The following is a 16,111-nucleotide window of genomic DNA, read 5'->3' as shown; positions in this document are numbered from 1 at the left end:
AAATGGACACCGCAATATAAAAAAACTACATAGATCGGGGTTAGGATTGAAAAATATTTTCTGGGCACACCCCTAACAAATGAAAAAAAATACATGTGCCGACATTATTTGGGTGGGTGATCCAACCATTCATTTGTTGGGCCCTAATGTAGATAGTGTGGGCCCGTAAAATCTTCTCCATAGAATGATCTTAACCCTTTGATTTGAGGAAGTTTAAAATGGACACCACAATAAAAAAAAATGCATAGATTGGAAGGTTAGGATCATCGATCCTATGAACAAAATACACTATCTCATAAAAATGACAAAATACACTATCTCATGAAAATGACAAAAATAAACTTATCTCATATAAAATAATAAAATATTTCAATCTCATGGAAAATGGGTTAAGGTACTTTGGCTGTTATCTTTTATGACATAGGGGTATTCTTGTTATTTTCTCGTAATAGAAATGAAATTATGGGAAACGGTTCTCTAATAATAAATGTGTTTTGAGGATAAAAGTGTGGATACATGAAAATAGGTGCTTTAAATGCTCCTTAACGAATGCCCTAAGGGCACTCATTAGCAAAACCCTTTTATGATTAATTTTCGATGAGGTAAAAATAGACCCAAAGTTTAAAAAAAACTGAAGATGCTTTTATACCTGTAAAAAAACATGTAAAGATGGGGTTATCTTTATTTTGATGGGTAAGGTGGGACTGAATCTCGGACCCTACGATTGAAGAACAATTGAGCTAGAGGCTCAATTCAAAGTCGGGTTTATCTTTTTTCCGACACAACTCAACTCAACTCAACAAAAGCCTTTGTCTCAAGCTAGTTGATGCAAGAGCATAAAGTCATATGCAGCCACATTTATTATATAGTCTTTGGTCTTGGTCTTTAATACTAGTCTTTGGTTTTTAAAATTTAGTTTTTGGAAAGTTGTAGTTTTCTTAGTAAGTTGTGGTTTGTTTTAATTGCCTTGAAAGAGTGCTTTGACTAGTTAGTAACTTGTGTGTGTCTAGGAAATGTGTCTATGCATTTATGGAGTCTTGGACTACAAGTATTTTGTTGTAATCTCTATAAGAATGAATGAGAATGGAGGAAAAGGGACTTTTGATTGCTGTAAAAATATTCTATGCAACTTTCCTTGCTTTGGAGTAGAGTGATTCCTCCTACGAATCAAGCTTGTGGCTTGGTCGCGTCGAGTGACTTCCGCGATTAGCAACGTTGAGTGACGTCTGTTGCCTCCGGTTGAGGATTCCCGGAACTATCATTTCCTCTTGGTTGAGATCATTTTGATCTTAGCCATCCCACGTGGGCTCCGGCCTGCGTCACTAGTTGGGGTCGGCTAAATGAATCATTTAGAAAAAAAATTCATGAAGAAGGTAAAAGTGATCTACCCGGCTCTAATCCTGGTTCTAGTTGGGTTCTTCTACGTTGATCATTTTCTTTCATTCTATCCTATCCAAGGTTATGATCTTTTTTCCAACACATAATACATAAATCCATGTAAGATATAAGAGAGGTTTTTAAGAAATGTTCTTCGAATTACATATAGGTGGAGAAATTGTTCCAATTATATGTCGTATACATATTGTATGTAGGTACACAAAAATGTTCTTCACTCTCTTTAATGGAATTTTTTTGTGGTGGTCATGCCATGGACTTTGGTGTGGCAGTGGCAGTGGCAGCAATTACAATGGAGAAGTGAGCAAGGCAACAACACCACATTTCCGCCCGACAGTGGTAGCAAGTCGCTAGATTTTTTTACCTTACCAGAGACGCAAGTATAAAACCTAGTGCACTAAAAACATGAGCAGTAGGAGAACAAAAACTTCAACAAAGGAAATGCCACGTGGCTCTGGATGCGTAGGGAGGATAAGCAATACCTATCATATCTTGTATCTAATGCTCTCTAAAGAATTGCATAAAATGCGGCTACCAACACTATTAATTAATAGGGCCACACTATTAATTATTAGAGCGTCCAACTGTATATGATATTAAATATCTGTAGAAAAATTTATATGTAAAGTATTTATTTGTTCAAAGGAACTTCAAATTTACTAAGCTTTAAAAAACCTAAAGGTCACCCAAGTTTTCCTATTATATATAGCATAATATAATAGATATAGATGACATCACATGCGTGGTGGATACAGAGGATACGGGGAATAAAAATTATGGAAACAAAATTCCATAGAAAAAAATTGGAGGGTGTTGGAGTTCCACACAAAAGAAAATAGTCCCACATCGGTAAAGTGATGGGCATGGGGCTGGGTTATAAGGGAATGGGCACCCTCGCTCTAATGGCTAGCTTTTATGGGTGAGTTCTACCCGGTTAAATTCCCTACACAGGGTTTATTAGATTTGCAATTTTCCTTGATAAAGAGGTAGTTTTTTTGAGTTTTCGAAAAAAAATCTAATAAAACTTGAGTTTACAAAATGCTGGAAAATTCATTTGCAGCTGAACAGCCACACAGGTTCATTTTTCAGTAGATTTTGTCTTACTCATTTAGTTTATCTGAGGTGTTTCTTCTCTCATGCCAAAGTCAGCCACGAAATGCCTTTCGGCGAAATTCCCTAGCAAATCCCTAGTTGATAAAACAACTTTTATCTTCAATTTTTTGATAAAAATTTAAAGAATTAAATGTGAAAGGAAAAAACGTTAAAAAAAAAGAAAAGAAAATTGATTCCTAGGGAACTAGTTTCTAAATAGATTTCTTGGTAGTTTCAAGAAATATGCTTCTCATTCGGAATACAGACGGGTGTACTTTTTTTAAAGAAACGAGAAAAAGTACAGTTATACTTTCTTTATGTACATTACATGGATCCAATTGGGTGCAGCAGGTGGTTTCTGCGAGGGGAGCCTTCAATTTAGCATTTCTCAATAAATAAATAGATAAATGACAAATCACACAATGATTAACTCAAGCAAAATTGACATTTCCCTTCCTGGATCAACATATTAGGGGTGGCCCAAGGAAGAAAGGGGGGACTATATCACGTCCCTTCCCCCAAAACCTTCTCCAATTAGATGATTCTAGCGATAGATCGATGGATTTTTATTGCTTAATGTAGATTGTTCACTATATTTCTATAACCGCCCATCTGAAGGCCATAAATGGACGGATAGGATCAAGCCAACTTTTGTGAACATGGTCATCCAGAGCATGGCCCTACCAAACCAACAGTGGGCTCCACTTGCATGATTTGTTGCTTCCTTGCAATTCCTGCTTAAATTGGGTTGCAAATATTTAATCAAGGGCATGTTTGGCAACCATGAAAAATATCATGGAATATTTTTTAACCAAAGGATAGAGAAGGGGTAGAGAGGGTTGGTGTGAGAGAGATTTTTGAGTATGTGATAACAAATAGGATTTTTGTTTACTTAGTTTTTCAACTCTCAGAGCATGTGATAACAAATAGGATTTTTGTTTACTTAGTTTTTCAACTCTCTCTCTCTCTCTCTCTCTCTCTCTCTCTCTCCAAGTAAACAAATTTTCCATGAATTTTTTTTATGGTTGCCAAACATGCCCTAAATATGTATTTGTTAGTCATTTAGAAATAAATCATACTCTTTGCACCCATTTTTTAAATTTGAAATCGGTCATGCGAGACAGCTAACAGCTATTGACTAGTGACTTGTTCGCTAATCGCTATAGTCAAAGAAGTTATACGCCTGCTCTTATTTTTAAGATGATGAACGCAGCGGTTATCATTAAACAAGGATATGTGTAGAAGTTCAAAGCTAAAGTGGGCGTGTTGGAAAAATTAAATCAGAATACTATGATTCTTAAGGTTGTTAGAAGAGATGATAGATAACGGAATGATCTCCGGCTTACTTGAACCCAAAATGAAGTAAAGTCCAAATCAAATTGGTTACTCAAACCCAAATTGGTTATTCACCCCAAAATTGGTGCTACTCGAACCAAAAATTTGTGTACTGTTAAAAATACCATAATGTAAATAGAAGTGAAAAACGTATTGCACTTGTCATTTTTTTGGCATCGCACCGTTCTTAAAAAGTTCTTTTGTTTAGAAAGGCATTAAGAACCCAAGAAAGAAGTGACGTTCTCCTCTTCTTCTCAATCACACGATTTCCATTCCCAAGGGATGGAAAATCAATCTGACTATTCCTTGAATTGAATTTTAGGCTGTTTATAAACATCCGCACCACCCGCACATACATGACCGAGCACGCACACCACTCACGCAGGACAGTCACACAAGCTAGTCAATCGGCGCAAACACATACATGAATAAATTTGTAAATTTGCACAAAAAAAAAAAAAAAAAAAGTAGGGTATTTTGGGAAATAACTAATGTAATGTGAGATTAAAAAATTGCACTAAAAAAGGTGGGTCCCTTCTTTTAAGAGATGATATATATGGTAAACCACGTGATAATCAGTGATATTGTTGTGAGGGAAGTGATATATTCGCCCCCTTTTTCTACTTGGGACAGCCTCCTCTAGTGTATTTATGACCACTTTTTTTGCACTAGAGGGCGTTGTCCCAAGTTAAGAAAGGGGCGATTATATCATTTCACTTGTTGAAATAGTCCAACAAATATGATACGTTGCTGAGGTAATCTCATTATGTCATGGTCACCATAAGAAAATTAGGGAGTGGGCCATATTTTTATAAAATGTTTTACACTAATGAAGCTGATGCCCTTACTCTTGTTTTGATATTGGCACTCGTCCCCTTATTTTCCACTCATCTCATTGACTAATGTGATGCCTATGAGTGTTTGGATTGCCAGAATCCGGAATTAGAATCCACATCCTATTCCGATTCATATTTGGAACCCCTAGAAAGAAATGAAAAAACAAAGAGTAATGCTAGCGAAATCGAGAGTAAGACCGAGTAGGGAACTGAACAAATGGGTTCTTGCCACAACATCACAGGTTACGCAAGCCAGCTCTTTACCAAAAAGTAGTTTTTTTATTCTTTTTTTTGTGCACACATGGGAAGTAATTCAAAAAATTTATAGCAAAAATTTCATTCCAACTTAGGTGTGGAATTAGAATACTAAGTTTTAACCAAACACTCGAATCAGGTAGAATCGGAATGGATGCCGATTCCAATGCTTAATTCGGGCAATCCAAAGGGGCCAATTCCATTGCCGTTCATTTTTCTTCCTTTGATTTCACCCCGGTGTCATATTTTGCACACATGGCACATTCTCATTGTCGGTCTCTCCCATCAGTCCTACTCTCGTTACCATATCATTTATATAAAAAAAAATTAGATTCCAACCAAGGCAGAATTAGAATACTACCACCTTGGGGCAGGAAGCAGCTTCCAACAATTTTCTTCTATTGATTCCACCCTGGTGTCATATCTGCCCCATGATTCCATTCATTTCTTTGAACCAAACACCCGAATGAAGAAGAATCAGAATGGATGCCGATTCCAATGCTTAATTCGGGCAATCCAAAGTGGCAAAAATAACATCAGGCTTGATTTAAAGAGAGGTAAAATGTCAGGACTTGTTTCCCGCCCCAAGAGTCAGTATTTTGATTCCACTCGGTTTGGAATGAAATTTTTATTAGAATATTTTTTAATTTTAATTTATCGAATTTCATTTGCAAAAGAATCGGAACAAGAATTGAAACCATATTATTAGGATTTTGATTCCTGATTCTGCAATCCAATCTCAGCCTTAGAAAAATAAAAAATAGAGGGTGGAGTGAGGATATCATCTCCCTCACCTTAATCTAGAATATTTTTTATGGACTTTTATCACAATGACCAAGTTAAGGTGGTCCCATGATTGCACTACCAGAAGTTAATGTTTGTGGGTGGAGGACATGTTTAATCACTTTTTCTTCCTCTAAAGTCATTGTACTGATTAAATATTGTATTTCTTTAGTGTTTGTCATGTTATTTTTCTGTCCAACTCTAGCTTGAGTCCAAACCCCACCATAGTTTAACGACATGAGCCATACGCATTTCTATCATTGATGTATCAAAAGTAAGTCACAAAAGCCAAAATAAATGTTCACACATTGAGTGCCTGTTCAACTCAATTTTTATTTATCTCGTTTTGAATGAAATCAGCTTGGTTTCTTACATTCAACGCCGAACAAAAGTTCAATCCAAGTGGGAATTCAATAATATAAATGTTGAAGGGAAATAGCTTAAACTTACCAAATCATAAGACATTTATGAAGTTATGGCAACACCGACAATAAGATGATGGTCATCTCCTGACTTTTAAGGGCCTTTTGGATAGACTTAGGGCAATGACAGTGTGCATCCGCTCCCCTTTTAATTATGCTTTCGTGGAAAGTTTCAAATTTAATAATATAAAATTGTTGATTTTAAAAGCATGAATATATAACCCTATCATAAAAGTAAACGAAAACTGTTGAAGAGGGGAAAATAGCCATCAGAAAAGAGGGGGGGGGGGGGGACATCCCTCCCCTTTATTTTTTGTCCCAATGTAGGCCCAACAATGCGGCAGTGTGTTCTCTCATCACCCTGTCAAGTCTGTCATCTCCATAGCCACCAAAAAATCTGCCAAGGCCTTTATTTCATTGTCACTGACTATGCAAATAAGGGTTGCAACCTAGGTCGGGTTGGGTCAAACCGGAACCCGACCTGAGGAACTATTTTCTTTTTTGATGGGCAGCTGTGTCAGGCACGGACCCCTGCGAGATTTGAATTAAAAGAAAGAAACAATTACAGCTGGACGTAACAGGCTCCCACGGAGTCATGTACCACAAGATCAGACAAAATGGGAGGGATAGACCTAGCATCTATGTCTAACCCGAAGCCGACCTGAGGAACCATTGACTCAACCCGAACCCGATCTCCAACCCGACCCGAGAAACCCTATTTTCCAATTCAAACCCGACTCGATCCGAGTTCAACCCGACTCAACCTGACTTTTTAAGCTTGCAAGAGAAAATTGATAATAAAAAAAAATGTCAGGTTTCACTCGTGTTGCGTTGCCCCAGCCCTCAACCCAAACTCAACCTTACCCGACCCAACTTTTTTGGCGTTGAACCTGACCCACGTTGCACCCCTATATGCAAATAACCCCCAATGGGCCTTCTATTTCTGAAACATTCGTGGATTGGCACGAACAAAATCGCTCGCTGCACCCCTGCACCGGATTCATCGTTGATCGTGTTCTAATATTATGGTAGATTTTTTCTGACTCGTAAAAAGACCAAAATGTCCATATATTCACACATGTGAAAAGACGAAAATTACCTTATAAAAAGACCAAAATGCCCATGAAACTCAACAATATGTTTTGATAAGGTGGGCCCCACCTATTCAACTCAAACCCAGCATCGGGTGCCTACCATTTTATCCTATGTTTTGATGGGTAGGGCCCACGATATCCACCCTAGCCTCTGCGGCTCTGCATCAGGTAGGGCCCACAATTTTACACCTCATGCTTTGATTGGTGTGTCAGTGTGTCACGAACCAAGGGTATTTCGTCGCGAATTCCCTTAATTGTTATGGCTTCATTTGCAAATTGTCAAACTAGAAAACTTATTTTTGCAAATAAAGCAAAGTATAAGACTTCTTATTAGCAAAAAGCCCTTTATTATTGGGAAAAGATATATTCGCCCCCTTTTTTACTTAAGACAACCTCCTCTAGTCTAAAAGAGTGGTCATAAACTCATAATTCATAAATACAACTATACGGGGTTGTCCCAAGTAAAAACTTCCAAACTTTTCCACCGAACCTCTCTCTTCCCTCCAGATAAAAACTGTAGAAACCCTATTTTCTGCGCAACATCATCATCTGGGGAATTTGAAAATGAATGGCTGCGATCGGATGGTACGGACCTCTGATCGACCTCTCTCAATCATCTTCCTACATCGGCCACTACGTTCAGCTCCTCGTCTTCATTCACAAATCTCGACCCATTGAGGTGCCTAAACCCTAATCTTCAATTTCTCTGAAGAAAAAAAAAATGAGTTAGTTCTCTAATGTTCAATCTGATTTTTATTCAGAAATCTAGAACTTCAAATGGTGGGCCCTTATTAAAGACTGATGTTCAGGTCGGTGACGATACACGCTCATACTTCCCCATATCTGTATGGCACAAGCATTTGGGATCTTTGCTATTTCCTGGTGATATTGTTTTATTACAAAGTAAGATGCCTTTTTATTATCATTTAATGTTCATTCTCTCAAATGTAATCATGTGATCTATGTATTGTTTTTAAGCAGTATGACATTTCAAGTATTTGGAACTAGTGTTGAACAGTTCTTAATCTTGGCATTTTATATGAATCATAGGACATATGAAGTGATATAATCACCCCCTTTTCTTCCCCAGGCCACCCCCTCTCTACTAGTGCGTTTATGAGTACTCTTTATACACTACAAGGGGGTGGATCACATATGTAACTAATGTAAAGACAGTTTTACTTGAGGCCTCTTAATAAATATTTTATCATTATTATTTTAGATTTGTTGTTGTTATTATATCATGTGAAACTACTTTCTTTCTTTAGATTTTCTATATGTTTGCTGATTGGGATAGGTTTGCAATTTGAATACTATTTGTTACCTTCTATTGGATATTTGGCTGGAATCTAATGTTTCATTTTAAGTGTGTTTTTGTCATTGTTCAATTGGCATTTTCAATCTTTCTCATTGTTTCTTGACACTTACTATGTTTTCTGTTTGCTCCAGATGTAAAGATTGTAAAATTTGGGGATGTTGTGGAGGCTACAACAGTCCAGTTCTCGTCACTACTACTGGTTCATCATTATGAATCACTTGCCTCTAAGGGTATTTTCTAGAAATCCCCACACTTGAAGTTTCTCAGCACCACTACTGGTTCATCATTATGAAACTTACTATGAATCACTTAACCCCTAGTTGTGGTCCATATTTTCCTTCAATAATCAATATTTTCGTTTGTATAGGCATAGATGAACTATTAGCAGATTGTGGAGTGGGGAAGACAACAAAAGAAAAGCTGAAGAAGGTGATAGAATGGGTGCAGCTTACGGGGTCTATACTTCATACTGTCCAACAATCATACTTATCAAGTACAGAGCCTTTATGGAATTTTATAATCAAGTTTTGCTTTTGTTTGTAAAAGCAATTAGGTCTCATTTGACTGTTACATTAGGGTTCCAGTCTTTCAGATGCAATATATTTTTGTTTCTATATTGGTCATGCATGCTACAAATTATTTCTTTCAGACATTCTTTAGATTGTAAATGTTGAATGACCATATTCATAGCTACTGCATGTAGACTATTTGTGAAATTCTGAGGTAAAGTGAAAAGTCTTCAGAGGAAGGACAGCATAATGCTCAATGCAACTTCATTAAGATGGCTAAAGTTGTGATTAAGGCCATTAAAATGGATTTTAAAATGGTGTAATGAAAAATGGTTTATTATCAGCGTGCATGGACCTTTTATTTCCATCAACCTCTCTGTCTCTCTGTCTTTGTCTCAAATTTTAAGATACATTACCTGACTAAATACAACAATAAACCGGCTAAACGGCAGTTCATATTTATTTCAGGATGGTACATTGGCAACCAAATACCAGATGTACAATCCAGGCTAGTATAGTATTAACCAAACTGTGGACAGAGTGATTCTAGGATAGAATACAACATCAGCATATAGAGCACAGACTAATTTCTTGAGAGTGCCATCCTGTAATCTAGCGATCCAGGTTATGGTGTTATCCAAGTCAATATTTTCCTGCAATCAAACGGGATGTAGAGCTAAAAAATAGATTAGGGCTGAAGGAGAAGCGGTCTACAGTTTGGTATGCATGGAATCAAAAGATAAACAGGGAAGAGAGAAGATGATGAGATGGATCCAGGATTTGGATTGAATAAAAAGGAAAGAAAATGATGTATAACTTTCATTGATACTAGGAGGGTAAGTAGTTCTACAATGCTCTGTCAACATAAATTTGACTCACTTAAAGCAAATTTATTTGAAAATAACTTCAAAGGATTTAATGAAGTATGTCCTCGTTGACAATGCCATAAATACTCCAGACTAGTTAAATCAATTGACTCTGAATGATGGTTTGTTGGACAATATTATATGTATGCAACAAATACAGCACATTATCATCACTCCCACCACCAATCATCTTCATAATTTCCAAGTCTTGAAAGATCCAAAAAGAAGGATATCACACTTCAATTTAGTTTGTTTTGTGAGAGTGCTAACTGATATCGAATTAAAACGAAAATTGGGAACATGAATAATAGAGGGCAACAAATTTAAGAATAAAGTTGATATTCCTTTTCCAAAAAACTTAAAAGAGAATCCATACGCAGTGTAACCCCACTGAAATGGGAGAAAAAATGAAAGGCAACCATCATGCTTACCTGTCATATGGTCTGCAGCTCCTAAATCAAGGATCCCAGAAGCAGAAGAGTGTGATTGGGTGGAAGTATAATTAGTAGAGGCATGTGTAGATATTTCCCGATGATTCCTTGGTGGGAAAGGTGGTAAATGAAGCTTTGAGGGCAGCAAGTTGTTGACTCAAGTCCTTATTAGCATATTCCCTGGGTTTGTCATTGAGCTTCCCGTAGTATATTGATTGGTGTCTACCTGTTCCCTATCAGTTGTGGATTGATATGTGCATGTTAGTGGGGTTAGTTAGATTGTGGTTATTAATTATGTGGTTATGGGTTTAAGGTTGTGGATGTTAGTTATTTCCTATGTGTTATGTAAGTGGGTTAGTGGGGTAGTGATGTAAAACTACCTTTATGCTTGTATTTAAGTTTGTATTTCAATGGAATGAAGAGGAAAAAAGAATTCTACAGCAAAGGAAACTTTGTAGGAGAGTCATGGTTCCTCTCAATTTGAGCCATTAGGAGGTCCGGTTGCCTCGAATCAACCTCTCTCCCCCTCATTTCTCTTTTATTTTTGTTTATTTGTGTTACGGCCGACTAGGCACGTAACAAGGAAGTTCTACCTTTTCGCTGGTCGATCTCATCTCAGAGCTTAGATATGTGTGATGATCATAGCAAGTATCTATGGTGTGTCTTCTTTAATGCTTTTTCACATACCTTTATCAGTTGTGGAAGTTCCTAACGTGACTGATTTCTTCCATTACCCGTTCCAACCCATTTATTGCCCTTAGAGCCAGGGCTGAATTTTCTTCCATTACCAGTTCCTAACGCAGTGGCTTTTCTGCTAGGTTCACCTATCTAACATAACTGTAAAGGGTAACTTATCTTTCCTGAAGACTTGAATACACTGGATTTCTTTTTTGTTTCTGTATGTCTTTGATATTGGGTGCTATGGGTCTGTAGTAATCAAGTTCCTCCCACTTTTGCATGAGGAACCCTAAGTACTCTTCAATTGATGACTACTCTCTGCATATTTGCGATCTTTGTGTGCAGCTGGTATTCAGGATAAATCTTCTCGTTGAGAGTAAGTTCAGGATATAACATCCCAGTTTTCAAGAAAAGAGGACTTGTACTAATACTGGATTCAGTAGAATGTGACAACCTGCCATAACAATAAAGTTCTCACTTTCCCAGTCACCATGGGAGGGATCCTCCTCTGTTGGTTTTTAAACCTTTCTAAATATATAATCCAACTTCTTTCGGCTACCAATAAACATTCTAGTGGACTGCTCCCAGTCCAAATAATTATTTTCATTGAGTTTAACCATAGTAATCATCAAACCCTGGTTGTCATTCTGAGTACTTCATGTGGAAGTGATTACACTTTGGTTAGCTTAAAAAATTGATTGATCTCTTTGATATTCGACAACAAAACAAGATTTCATCCAACGATGACATAGATAGCATGAACAATGAAAAATACACTCCTTCAGATTTCCCCATGTAGTGTATGCTACTGCCAATCTTCATTTTTCACTTACAAAAGAATTAAACCTTCGAAATCTGAACCTAGGATTGCAATTAAGATCTGGATCGGGTCTCGCTTTGATGCCATGTGATAATCTGAAGAATAAAAGCAAAAGAGAAGGAATCGAAAATGGAGAAAGAAGAATTAAAGAGGAGAGGTGGAGGAGCTGTGAGAAGGGAGCTCTGTTCGTGTGAGTTGAAGCACTATCCAAGACTCCCCACTCTTTATGATATATAAAAACAAACTTCAAATAATTACAAGTATGGCATTCATAAGTGGCATGTTATGGGGCCTATCCTGATCATGTATCATACATACAATTCATATAGGAAATTGAGCCTATACTATATAACTTAAGAACATATTCTTTTTACAGGATGCATTATCATCTGCGAAAGTCAGGCTGATATTCGTAAAGTTATTATATGTTGCATGTTGTATTTCTCGTTTACCAAATATTGGAAACTCCATGGATGCTCGTTATTCCAAGAGAAGCATTTTCTTATAAGTTTGTATATATTTACGAACAAGGGAATTTTCAATATAAAATCACCATTGAAGTTATTTTTATTATCTCCATGTTTTTGTAATCCACCTTAATGAAATAGAAGTTTGAACTTTATGTTTGTTACATGTTTTAGGATTTCCACTATGCAAGGACATTGCACCACAAAAAAGGCGAGTATTGAAAAATTGGAAGGTGCATGAAGAAAGAAAATCACATGATTGCATCTCGATTTTGGAAGTATCAAGTCTAACTAATTCCTGTAATGCAACATTTTATGGATGCATTGGAGAAATGTCTCTTCCATTTACCCGGAGACATGATGAGGAATATGAGATGGAAAAAATGTTTGTGAACAAGAGACTCTTTATGATGGAAGATAATAAGATCATGGATGCTCTTATTTGCACTGGCTGCAAGCTATGCGGTTTTCCATTGGATTCTAGGTATGAAAATACAAGATTTTTCTTCTCTTCATTTCTAATACTTTTGAACAATGATGCTATTTTCAGTTTATATTGAAACAGGTCTTCACCAGAGCAAAATGCAGCTCCACTCTATTGTCAAAAAAGTTCTAACCATCTCCATGTTGTTTGCTTGATATATCGACCATTTATGGTGAGGGCATCCCTAACTCTTTTCAGTGTCTTGAAACTACTCTCTTTAGAAATAATGAATATGACACACATTCAGGAAATTAGCTAATCCGTTGGTTGTCTTCGGAATTATTTGAACACTTGTGGCTCTTCAAATGATTGATTTTGTTTCATTCTATGCTGTTTCATACACGACTCGTGTTGATATTTAACATGTGATGGACATGAACAGGCATTTCGGAAAAAATTTAATGAAATTATAATAAGGGGTAGAAGTGTCCAGGTGATTAGTGATGACACATCTCTAACAGGACATGCCAACGAAAACAAACTCTTCGTGCAGCACCTTTGTTTTTAGTGGATGACAGAAATATTCATAATATTTTGGACATGATCTGGTCTCCTGGGCAATTTCATATGAAACTGCTGATTTAAAAAAAATAAAAAAATCCTTAGAGACTAGGACTTGATTTCAGAAAAATAAATTATAATATCATTAGAGTATGGCTTATTGTAATTGTAAAGTTTTCTTAGCTTTGAGAAATCAGCATTGGAGGGCACCCTTGTGTATTATTGCGGAATTAAGATGTCCGAACAGTATACTCATACTCTGGGTCAGCCAGGGTTTGTGATGTGAACGAGGCCGAAGCAATAGCACTGCTATGGGGGCTGAAATGGTTTGTGACACATTGAAGGCGACGACTCCAACATCATAGCATGGGCTATAAACAAAGCCATTGGACTGTGGAAGCTGTCGAATCTCATGGATGAGATAAGGGACCTGGTTAATCAAATCGCACCTAATTTCAAACACAGAAGGGGATCAGCCAATGAAGACTAGGACAAGTTAGCTAAGGATGGAGAGTAGAGGGATGAGATACAGATTATCCAAGCTGACGGAAAGGAGGAAGAGCCACTGGATCTGTTATCGTTGTTTTTGTATTTCGTACTACTGTGGGATGGATGGTTAGAGTAAAATGTTGCCCATTTTATTATTTCTTGTTGTCGGTAAGCAATAGCTTGCTTGGGGGATGCTTTGTTCCCAGGGAGGTGACTGCTATTAACTGGTGGTTTTAGCTATTAATATAAACTGCTTTGTTATCTTTCAAAAAAAATCCCTAGCCTCATGTCGAGTGTTCACATCCCAGATGTGCATAATCAACCCCTTCTCGATCAATGCTCTTATCACTAGAAGTGCCTTTTGAAACCTGATCTTGCACTAAAAACGCATTTAGAACGCTAGTCACTCCACTTGCCTTCCCTGTTTGTCAGTGCAACATTCTGTGACATCTGTAGTTGTTATGGTACTTTCCAATTCCAAACAACCAAGTAGTGCTCTCTATCTGAAAGCCACCTTCTATGATTATCATGTACTGGCAGTCGATTATATCCCCATGATCCTAGATTAAAAGCCACCAAGGCTTTGATACCATATGCATTAACATTACCTCCAGTAATTAGAAATCATTTAAAAATCGACACTATGACTAAGAGAAAAGAAAGAGTTGAATAAAGAGCAAGTCTGGGACGCACACATGCGTCCATCTGTCCTTTAGAAAAAAAATGTCAAAATATACAATAATGACTTTATTGAAGTGCTCTGAAATCCTTTCTTATGAGTCGATCCCTACCATCGGATATTATCCCAGATTTCACAAAAATCAGTCACATAAAGATCTAATAAAATACCTACACTACCACTTACGTCTTGTAAAATTTCAGTGTTCCCACTTTGACAATATCTACTTGTTTCACTTCATTTTTTAAAGTTGAGATTGTTTCTCACTAAATTGAAATTTAGTGAAAATTATAATTCTCGCCTTTCTTATAGCTTCTCTTATTGCTGCAGCTATATGTATGGGACCAATCAGAACATATTCCACTTCTTGTTAAGAATAAAGCTGCGGAAATTCTGTTTGGAAACATTACTGCTGAGAGTGTCTATGCATGCTATCAAGGGAAAAAGAAGGATCAGCTGCCTGATTGTGAAGGTAATATGAGTGCCAATGATCATTCTAAAGTTTCTGGGAGAGGAGGTGTGAATATTGAATCACTGAATGTAAATGAAAGCCAGCAACCAAAAAATACGCAGGTAGCAAAAGACAAGGTGGAGAAGAAGAAGCCAGACTTGTATAGGATTTGGTTAATTTTACTGAAAATGATACTGCAACCAGGTAACAACAGCCCTTTCAGATTTGAAGTTACTGTGAATTGTGGGGTAGATAAGGAAAATGGAAGGTTTGAAGTGGTCACTTTTTCAATGCCATGCTCCAGCAATCATGGAGCTTAACAGTCCATGAATTTAATGTTTGAGAATCAATATAAGTTGCATATATATTTTATTTTATTTCAAGGAACCTATTTTCATGGCATGCAGACTGGTCTTAATACACTCATCATTTTACTTTTATTTTTTTGTGTAAATGTGCAACATTTTATGCCATATTTTCATGATTTATGGGCAAAACAACAGTTTCATTATTTCCTAACATAGTTTCTTTAACTCATGCATATGATTTATGGAAAGAAAAGGGGTTTAATCTCCAAAATCCAAAAATATGTTAATCAGTTTTACTTTTGTTTAATTTGAAACAAAGTGATGTTTTTCATGTTTAAGATATAAACCTTTGAAGAACAGGAATATTAAGTTCTTGAGTATGCCAAAAAAGGATATTCATTTTGGAATGGACAGAATGGGATTATCCTTGAACTTATCACTGAAAGAGAAGGATATCCTTATTCCAAATCTATCATCTTTTAAATTTGATGATAAGTAGTTGCGAAGATACTTTTCAAAAGTGCCACATTTTATCTTTTTTCAAGATCAAAGATTTGCAACTGTAATCAACAAATGGATGGAATTACCTGAATCCTGATCAATGAGTTTTGCGTGACATGGCCCAATTGTACTAAGACCCTGATAAATGGAGGGATCAACTCTCTCTCTCTCTCTCTCTCTCTCTCTCTCTCTCTCTCAGATGGCCCTCTCTCAATTAAAATACTTGTTTGCCAACCCTGAAAATTTTTTCCTGAATTTTTTTTACTTGGAAAATGTTTTTTTGAGGTTTACTAGATCCTTTTCAAGTAAAAATTACTTCGGGTAGAACTTTCAACATACTTGTAAAACTTTACGAATTTTTACCTTGAGGCAATACTTGGCAATTGGAAAATATTAG

General features: G+C 36.7%; 1 protein-coding gene across 1 annotated transcript; it reads left to right on the top strand.

Moving 5' to 3' along the window:
- Positions 1-7,649: 7,649 nt before the first annotated feature.
- LOC143848320 (uncharacterized) lies at positions 7,650-15,345 on the top strand. Its single transcript, XM_077357233.1, has 7 exons — positions 7,650-7,891; positions 7,974-8,115; positions 8,662-8,760; positions 8,898-9,023; positions 12,476-12,785; positions 12,867-12,957; positions 14,785-15,345. The coding sequence occupies exons 1-7, from the start codon at positions 7,781-7,783 to the stop codon at positions 15,223-15,225; spliced, it is 1,320 nt and encodes a 439-aa protein (XP_077213348.1). The 5' UTR covers positions 7,650-7,780; the 3' UTR covers positions 15,226-15,345.
- The last annotated feature ends 766 nt before the right edge of the window (positions 15,346-16,111 follow it).

This window comes from Tasmannia lanceolata, unplaced genomic scaffold, assembly GCF_043159265.1.
Source record: "Tasmannia lanceolata isolate RefF3 unplaced genomic scaffold, GAP_Taslan_0.1 ptg000016l, whole genome shotgun sequence".
Taxonomy (NCBI): domain Eukaryota; kingdom Viridiplantae; phylum Streptophyta; class Magnoliopsida; order Canellales; family Winteraceae; genus Tasmannia; species Tasmannia lanceolata.
The sequence above is the reverse complement of the archived record's forward strand: the minus strand, read 5'-3'. Positions and strand labels throughout refer to the sequence as shown.

Coding starts and splice junctions, on each gene's coding strand:
- LOC143848320 (XM_077357233.1), top strand. CDS start 7,781: ATGGCTGCGATCGGATGGTACGGACCTCTGATCGACCTCTCTCAATCA. Junction 12,786..12,866: donor GGTTTTCCATTGGATTCTAG/GTATGAAAATAC, acceptor ATATTGAAACAG/GTCTTCACCAGAGCAAAATG. Junction 12,958..14,784: donor TGATATATCGACCATTTATG/GTGAGGGCATCC, acceptor TTATTGCTGCAG/CTATATGTATGGGACCAATC.